Source organism: Anarrhichthys ocellatus, unplaced genomic scaffold, assembly GCF_004355925.1.
Source record: "Anarrhichthys ocellatus isolate YVR2014 unplaced genomic scaffold, GSC_Weel_1.0 scaffold10, whole genome shotgun sequence".
Classification (NCBI taxonomy): Eukaryota; Metazoa; Chordata; class Actinopteri; order Perciformes; family Anarhichadidae; genus Anarrhichthys; species Anarrhichthys ocellatus.
Window position 1 is genome coordinate 7214801 of NW_022280040.1, and position 9571 is coordinate 7224371.

Genomic DNA, 9571 nt, shown 5'->3' on the forward strand with positions numbered 1-9571 from the left:
TCCCTTCAGTATAAAGAAAAAGGAGAACAGGCACATTAGTATGCGAGGGGGCCGTCACAGCTCCAGAGGTCTGATGGAGGATCAGAGGATCAGCTCCTTTTACAGTCTGCAGAATGCATGACCTGACTTTTTAAGGAAAGCTGCACAGGACCCCCCCCCCCTCTCTCTCTCCTCATATATATATACACCCCACTCACTCTGCTCAGTCATGTTTGAAATTTAGTTTGGGCGACTAATCAAGGTCAATCAATGTCTCGCTGAGTGTTGGAGCTCTGGAGTTTTTCATAAGTTTCCACACTGTTTCTGCACCAGCAGTGAGCTTGATGAGACGGGAAAGCTATACAGATCTGGCTTTGTATCAATCAAATGTTCCCCCGGCTTTGTGTTTTGTGTGACTCGCAGGGATAAACGGACAAAGGAGCACTTCCTCTTTTTTTTTTGGGCTGGTGAGGAATGTGCTGGCTCAATGGCTGTTTGTTACCCCGGAAACTTACCCGGCTTACAGGGAAACTATTAGTTTCACAAAATATTAGGGCTGAAACGAGCAGAGATTAGAGGAATACTTAACAGCAACACTTTTTGATAATCAAAAATCAAAACGCTGCTGAAATGCGACGATTTGCTGCTTTTTCTTTACCTTACATGATATTAAATTAAATATCTTTTGAGTTTTAGACAGTTTGCCACCTTCAGCTCTGGGAAATTGTAATGGTTGCTTTTCACTTATATATAATAATAATCAAAAAAGAGAATCTGCATTATTTATCGATAATGAAAATCCGTTGGAGCCTTGCTAAATATTATTAAAGTTTAATATCATGTCTACCAATATTATATCTAGAGTGCTGCAGACTGTGCTGTATATAGAGGCTGCAGCTCTGGCATATTTTACACAGACAGACATACAGGGCTCTTATAGCCGCAATACTGAAGATAAATTTCATACAATTTCCAACCTATAAACTCCACTTTCACGCAGCCCTCTGAACCTCCACTGAGTCATTTCCTCTGAGAGATTGTAGGTTTTTATAGTCTTAAATTTGAGCGCTTTGTAACCTAATTAACATGGCGTCCTCCCTGCCTGCCAACAGATTATATTCGTGTTTTTTAATCACTGGTATCCTACCTAAAGCACTATTGCTGGGGTTTTCTTTCAGTTGCATATTACTCCCATTCATAATGTAGAATTGGCCGTCTAATGAGATTGTGCCTTCGACTCAGAGACAAACTGTCTGGGTCCTAATGGTGCTACAGTTCAGCGAGCGGCTGGTTGACCCACTTAGATGTTAATGCTCAATACTGCACCAAATACTGTTGGAGAGCTTCAGTACAACCCAATAAAACACATGCAGTGATAATGTATTATGTGTGCATGTTGATGCATATTTAATAATATTTTACATACAACAAAATGATTAAAGAAACAAATTAAAGTTTAAAATGTATTTTTCTTATCTGGATCAGGTCTTAATGATGATTCCCTGTATCATTGGATTCAAGGCTGCCACCAACAATTATTTTAATTAATTAAGATGATCATTTTCTCAATGAATTAAAACATAAAGTGGAAAGAAATGTCAAAATGATCTCAAGCCCAAGGTGAAGTCTTCAAACAGCTCTTTTTATCTGAACATCAGGCCAGAAATATAATAAATGTAGCATCACGTATACGACAAAGAAAAGCAGCAAATCTTCACATTTAAGAAGCTCGATTAACAAAATAGCTGCTGATTAATTCTCTTTTGATTAATGGAGTATTTGTTTCAGCTTCTTTCCACTTCATTACGAGGCCTTTATGTGTTAGAAGAGGGTGCTACTGTTGGGATTGAGCACCATTTGTGTTTTTATATTCCACTTCATACCATAAGATACGTGGGAAGTTGTTTAAGGGAACGGATGAAGTGCTTATGATTTTGTTGTGACTGACATGAGCTAAAGGTGCTACTTTATCTGGTTGTCTTTTGTTGTTATTTATTGCGCAGCATCTGTAAACTGTTAGTGTAAGAGTGAGGTGACATATGTTGTTGTTGTTTATTGTGTCATCCACATGCAAATGACCAAACCACACAGTCCCTATAATGGTAATGTACCTGAATATAACTGTACATGGAGATCTTTGACTTTTGCTTCTGTTATATACATTTCTACATGTTAGTTATGAGACAGAATATATATGTTATTGGTTTAGGTGCATATGAACATTCAACATATATGTAAATACAGTATTAGCTCCTTTGAATGCCCGCTCGTAGTCTATTAGTCGACTAATCGGTCGTTTGGGTCCTGGTCGACTCAGATTTCTGTAGTCCATTAGTCATATTTTTCTAGCTTTTTTTCATGCTGAGAAACATATGAGCACATCTCTGGTAAACACAAGATTTAACGTGGACAAATCGACTAGTCGACGAAAACAAAGAGAATAGAATTTCTTTGTCCCCTATTGGCACCAATCTTTACACCAATGACTCAAGTCAACAAGCTAATCATCAATTAGAAATAAATGTGTTCAGTCATTTAACAACCATCTGGAGGGAGAAATATTCAGTCTGTTCTCTATTGAGATTCTTTTTTCACACTCCAAATTTATTTGTATGAGTTGTATTAGTATTGTTGTTACTTTTGTTATGTTCACACATTTTTTATTCTTATACGCAAAAGAAAAAGAGCAAAGATATGGCATTTTAAATGATCTGTGTTAGGAATTAGAGTCTATAAAGGACATGTAGTGAAACATGAGAGGCACAAACTATGTGAGTGCTTATTGATGATTGTCTCTGATTGCTACCTGGATGGTGTCTTATGATGCTGAGGGAGCGGATCTACTTTTCAACATAACATTTCATTCATTTCCGTCATTCCTTGGCGTGCAGACACCGTAGCAGTTGATTTCCCGGCCACCTCTCTGCCTCCTCTCCGTGTCGGATTTCTCATCTCTTGTGATTTTGCACTGGTCTCCATGCGGCCCTGCACATCTCCAGTCCTGGCCTCGTTCTGTCGGCTCTCTCTCTCATCCTGGAGGTGCAGAAAGATCCGGCCTAATGCAGAGCCTGGATTGCAGAGTAGGAAAGAGGAGAGAGAGAGGGAGAGTGTGTCGCGGTGGAATTACTCTGCCAGTTTTGATTTGTCATCCTGTGGAATTTTATATGGTAGCCGGGGTCAGTTTCATTCATAGAAAGTGATTGTTTTTCGCTGTATATTTGTGTCAAAGCTGACCCCGTTGACTTCAGCGCTGAGTTAGTTGGGATTTCTTTTTTAGTTTTTACAGTTTCAGCTCCTGTATCAGTTCTGCTGCTGCTGCTGCTGTTTGCTCCAGTTTTGAAGCCGCTGCGGTCGATTGGCTGCTCAGCTTCTTCATAGATTATGTTGTCGTCACGGCTCGCGCAAACAGGAAATGCCCCCAAAGCAGGTAACAGCTTCAGGCCTTGTTCCGGTGTGTGTGTGTGTGTGTGTGTGTGTGTGTGTGTGTGTGTGTGTGTGTGTGTGTGTGTGTGTGTGTGTGTGTTGCTCATTGCTTGCACGGGGAAAAAAACTGGGGCTCATTACCGCGGCTCTGCTTTCCATCTGCTCCCACAATGCCTCCTTTTTTTTTTTTTGAGCTAGCAGCCAAGGAGCTGAACCATAAACGCTGTCTGGATAAAGATGCTTTGTCCCAAACAAGCCATGAAATCCGAAGTCTGCAACCCTAAACTCTGCAGCTTCTCACTTCAGGTGCAAAGCACTGCGGCTTTGTGCAAAAAAACATTCCCCTATTTTCCTCGTGGTTTATTGTACCAAATCACTTTTATCCCAAGCTATCAGCAGATGCCCTATTATTCTCAGGCACCAGGGGAGACCCCTCTCTCTCTCTCTCTCTCCCTCTCTCTCTCTCTCTCTCTCTCTCTCTCCAACTCTCTCTAGGTTCCTCTTCAATACACATGCCAAGCCACAAGAAATGGGCCCTGAAATGTACTTTTCTCCTAATCCCCCCCCCAGTGAAGGTGCAGGTCTGCATGCCTTTGTGCGGACCCTTTGATGGTTAGCTGATGGGGCCATTGAGTAGCTTTCCAAGAGCTCCGGCCTCAAAGCAGCTTGAGCTTTGGTTTTTGTGTGCAGCTCTTAAACCGAAGAAAGAAAAAAAAGAGCGAGAGAGAGAGAGAGAGAGAGAGAGAGAGAGAGAGAGAGGCCCCAGCAGTGGGAGGGAATCAGACTTTACTTCAGTACAGTCCGTATATTCCCCCTCGTGCGCCCCATCTGTCTGTGACAATAACGAGGACGAGGGCAGGTTCCTGGTTTCTGGAATGTAAACGTTGCCACTGGGAGCTGTGGGTTTCACATCAGCACCAGCTTTGTATACTTTATCTCTCTCTCTCTCTCTCACTGTTTTTTCCTTCCTCTCCGGGGCTAAAACCATCAATGTATAGATTTCTCTTCCTTCCTTCCTTCTTCGGCTAAAGAGAGCAAAAACAATCAGATTCCTTCACCAGGCTTTTCTTACCACTAATGAACTTCATTATGTGTACTTTTGGAGAAAATAGAAGAAGAAAATACAACTGCAATGCTACTTAATTGATTTTCAGGTAATTGCTTATCGATATTTCAACCACTTTGAGATCTTTATTGAATGTTAGCGCGTCCTTTCATTTAAACACCAGACATCTTTGATTTGAGACCCTTTAAAGACGCTGAAAACACTTTTTAAATGTAATTACGATGAGTGATGCTGCTCTACATTAACATTTCAGCTACAGTTTGTTATTTCATGTTTCTCTTCTTTTTATCTCCTTGCTTTTCTTAGTGGTTTAAAGTAGGCGGGGCTCACTTGGAAAAAGGTGATGTCACGTACTTCCGTGCACCAATCAGAGGAATTTAGAAAGATTTGAATCAGAATCTGATGTGGGGTTGTTTGTTTAACTCCAATAAATGACGTTTTACTCTGACCTTTAGCATAGATTTGGGCTTATTTAGTGATGATTATTAGCTGTTATTGAGAAAAACTTTGAATTCTTCCTGTGATCCCTCATCACAGCATCACATTGAAGTCTATTTTCAAACAAAAAAGCCAAACATTGCTTAGTTCCAGCATGTCATTTGTGAGTTTTTCCTGCTTTTCTCTGTTTTTTTTATTTTTATATTTTGGTTTTGGACAAAACAAGTCAGTTTCAGACCTTGGGTTTCTGGAGTACAATGACGAGGCATACATCACTATATTTTCTGACATTTAAAACACCAAACGATTAATCGATTGATTAAGAACGTAATACATGATGGAAATAACTCTGATTTAAAGCACTACTCCCTAGATTGTGTCAAGTTTCTACAGAGGCTTGAAGAAGTGAAAGTACCCAGTATTCACTATACACTATTATACTATAATACTATTATACACTATGAAACGATGGTTGCAGCCAGTATCGCAGGTTAGAAAACACAGCTAGACAGTTTGCATACTGCATTGTAGGAAGCGTGACTGTTAGTGTGGGTGCTTTGTCTCTCTCTTGTGGCCGAATACGGAATTGATGAATTTAAACACGAGTTCAAAGCAGTCGGCCCCTCCCTGCCTGGCTGTTTGCGCCCTCTGGTGGTCAGTAATACAACTACCGCTGCTCTCTTACCCCCCTCTGCCCCCCCTGTCTGCTACACACTGGGACATTACCATTTGGTGAGACTGACTGGCTTTGGTGAGGGAGACTGTGGGGGTCCGCCAGGGGGGTACTCCCCGTGCCGAAGGCTACCTTTTTGCATCGCCCGAGCCGCCGGATCTCTTTGTTATCGTAGAACCCACGTGGTGAGAAACGCGAGGTTTGGTACAATCTCAAAAAATCAGCGTGGATACGCTCGACGGGGTTTAGTTTTTTGGACCTTGTAGGACATTCAGACGCGCACCTTGTGCTTGTGTGTCTGTGTGATGAATATATTAAAAATCGTGTTATACATATGTAACACAAGGTTAATTTAATGCATAGTGGGCGGATATTTTTAGCAGTATTTGACTAAATGCAGGACACAGATGCATTTTGCAGAGGTTTGGGTTCCTCGTGTTCCTCAGACCCTCGCAGACTGGATTAAAGACCACTGCAGTACAGTCATCTCACCACCAGGTGTCGCCACCAAGCAAACTAATGCCAGAAGCCGTCAGCAACACATGTGAGAGGGCCCCTTCTGCTCATCGATAAATCCAATCCAATAATCTGGGGCGCGCGAAGGAATTTGAAGGACGTACATTTTGATCTTCCTGCTTCTCCTTTTAGATGCAACTTTTCTGTCAGCAATGGCGTCTTTAGATAGTGATGGATCACATGCATGCATTATAAAACAAACAGCTTGAGAGGCCTCTGAGGGAGGGTGAGTCCTCCAGAAGGTCTTGACCTCCGGCCTGGATGTTGCAGGGCCACTAACCAGCTGTCCACACACACACACACACACACCCACTGCAGAGCTTTCAGAAGAACATCTATCTCTGACTCTATTTTTTTAAGGAACATGCTCGTCGTAATGTGATAATTGAAGGACACATTTGGTGTCAAAGCTCTCCGTCACCTCCTGAGGGGTAATTTCCTTATTGTGACACCTGGTTCGACACTTTTCTGCAGTTTTTGTTTCGCGCCGGCAGAACGGAGGAAGAGGAAAACGGTTGACAATATGATGCCGTCTTGTGTCACAAAGCCAAGCAACCCCCCCCCCCCCCCCACCTCTGAATCACCTCCTTTGTCATTCAAATAACCTCATGAATATTTCACTCCCTTGATCTGATGGCTGGAAGAAGGGAGGGAGAGAACGACAGAGGGGCCGGAGTGGTAGTCTTCTACGTGGCGTGGTTGTTTTAGTCTCAGTAATGACCTGTGTGGTGTGTTACTAGAGTGGGAAACATAACCTTCTACCGTGCCTCAATAAGTAGTTTTATTCCTCACTTCACATCCTTCTGACTTGGTCTTTCACCTTTTCAGTTTTATTGCATTTAGAGGAGAAATCTCCTCCCTAACAGCACCCAATAACACGTGTCAAGTGACACGGTCACCTTGCTGTGTTTGTTTGCCACTACTCTGTGGCCACACGGCCTGCATGCAGCCTCCGGGCCCACTACTGGGTGAAAGGTAAAAAAAACTTAATGAGGCGAGTGGAGGAAATACTCGTAACCTATGAATGCACTCTGACTGAAACACAGGAAGTGAAGGTGCTCTTGACGTGGCCTCGTGCTCCAGTGAAGTGGGGGGGGGCTTTTAGAAGACAAATGACCCAGCCTGGAGTGGCTTTTTTTTTTTTTTAAGTTGAGAAACCAACCCTCCTCCTCTTCCTCCTCGTCATCACCACCACGTCACGACTCCATCATATGGCAGTGTATGTGCACATGTTTAATGATGTGCAGCGTGGCCCCTTTAAGAGCATAATGTCCAGGACTCAGAGGTCTGTGTGCGCTGACCATGGCCTCTGGGTTGGCCACCAGTGTGTGTGTGTGTCTGTGTGTGTCTGTGTGTGTGTGTCTGCAGCAGAGAGGAACTGATTCAAACCTTCCCCAAACGGCAGCCTCGCCGCGTGCCCTTATCTACCAATGGAATGCAACAGCTGTGTGGGGGAGCGGCAGGGTGGGCTGTCTGAAACCCCCCTCACAGACCCCCTCACAGCCCCCCATCCACTCCACCTCCAAGCGACGTGCAGGGCTCCTGAAAGGCAGCTCAACTAAAAAGTGAGCTAGACACACACACAGTGAGAGACTCAGGCAGGGCTGCTGCACATTCAAAATAGAGTCAGAGGGAGGGAAGAGAGAGAGAGAGAGAGAGCCAGGGACAGGCAGCAGTGCTGTGAAGGAGAGCACAAAGAGAAGGAAAGTGGAGCAGGGGAGGGGAACAGGAGGCTGGGTGAAGGGAGAAGGGAAAGACAAAAGAAGGAGAGAGGAGACGTAAGCAGGGTGAACGGAGGGGACCGAGCAAATGGCCACGGAGGAGACGGCGGGGGGAGCCAGGAAAGCCACCAAGAGCAAACTGTTTGAGTTCCTGGTCCATGGAGTGGTGAGTGGCGCTGTCCGTCATTCCCATGAAGGGAGCTGGCATGCATCTGTGTGTGTGTGTGTGTGTGTGTGTGTGCATGAGTCGGCGCAGCAGCAGCAGCGGTCTGTGTGTGAGAGATAGCTGGGTAAAGCTGGCCATGTGAAGGTTATTTTCAGCCCCCCTCCACCACCCTCCACCCTCCTCTGGATCCCAGCCTGTTAGGACATGGCTTGAGAGAACAAGAAGTGGAGCAGCATGGATGGATGGAGCTGAGCAGGAGAAGGATGGGGAGCAGAGGATTTCTAACACACACACACACACACACATACATGGGTACATGTAGGAATAGAAGCTAAGCAGCAGCAGCAGAGAAGCAGCCAGCTCCCCCTTTGGCTAACAGAGGAGCATACTGCTTCCCAGAGAGAGTCACAGACAGAAGGGAGGATGGAGGAGAGGATGGGGGGGGGATGACGAGTCCACTCACAACAACACAGTGAGAGTAGCCTTGCAGGCAGCGTGCTGTTGATTCGGCGTGGAAGGATTTGAACCTGTGAGGTCACGAGACAGATAGACGGACGGACGTAGTAGCGTAGACGGAGCCCCGACTCCTGGAAGTCGTGCAGATACAAATCGGTCCAGTTCATGTGTGAAATGTCAAAGTCAAGCGCTGCTCTCGGGTCAGAGGTTGAGCAACTGTTACCGGAGTTAATGGCAGAATACGGAGGAGTTTGTTTTTGGTAAAGAGCTGAATGAATGAGGAGGATGTCGGAGTCGGCGACACTCGAAAGTTTGTAGCAGACGTGGCTTTGACATTGACTCAAGTGTGTAAATAAGATGGTGATTTACGGCAGTAACGATGTCACAGTGTGCATGTAATCTGTGAGTTCAAACAGTTAGCCTGCTATTGTTTGACGTATCTTTAACTCAGTGTATAGTCAAATGGAAAATACACATTACAACTTCCCGAAGCTCAAGGTGACATCTTCTAATGTTTCGTTTCGTCCGACCCAAAAACCCTAAAACCCGATGATGTTCAGTTTTCTTTGATATGCAATGACAGAAACAGAGATTTTGTGGAGTTGCGGTAGGAATCTACCACAATTTCACTATTTTCTGACCCAACAATGACTCCACTATGACCTGACTCCTACATCATACATGCGATGTGGTTTCTTTTAACTTCCCGTTGAACTGCACCTCTGCACGGAGGCCCTGAAACTTGGAATCACTTCCTAATCCTCAAGTACACGGAGAAGGTCAAAGAAAGACTCTTTGACCGTTCGTCAAACTGAGATCCGATTGCAGGCGCTTTAATCAGAGCTGATGTTTGGCGTACTGACACCAGGTAGATTTATCCACTGAAACAAGATGAGGTATTGACTGTTTGACAGGAGCGGTCATTACAGGGGCTGTGGAGCTGAAGCCCCGTGTGCAGAGACAGACTTTAGGAAACAATGGAGCAGGTGATTGATGAGCCAGATGAGCGTGTCCTCTCAACAGACCAATTAACCTTGATGAGGTCTCTGGCTGCTCCAAGCCAAATATTTCCCTCTGCTTTTCTTTTTTTTTCTCTCTCTCTCTCTCTCTCTCTCTCTCTCTCTCTCTCTCTC

The 9571-nt window shown here is 44.5% G+C and overlaps 1 protein-coding gene across 10 annotated transcripts in view; it reads left to right on the top strand.

The window, feature by feature from the left end:
• The window catches only part of smarcd3b (SWI/SNF related BAF chromatin remodeling complex subunit D3b), a 32360-nt gene that overhangs the window by 2940 nt on the left and 19849 nt on the right, over nt 1–9571 (top strand). For 2 of the 10 annotated variants that reach the window (XM_031850059.1, XM_031850067.1), the window contains exon 1: nt 3988–7982. The exons of 1 other annotated variant lie outside the window; for it this stretch is intronic. In XM_031850059.1, the coding sequence (XP_031705919.1) occupies nt 7905–7982 (78 nt within the window). In that variant the 5' untranslated portion in view covers nt 3988–7904. Of the gene's footprint in view, nt 1–3986; nt 7983–9571 lie in introns of those variants that run through there. 7 more of the 10 variants (XM_031850061.1, XM_031850062.1, XM_031850063.1 and 4 more) reach the window with 5 other exon arrangements.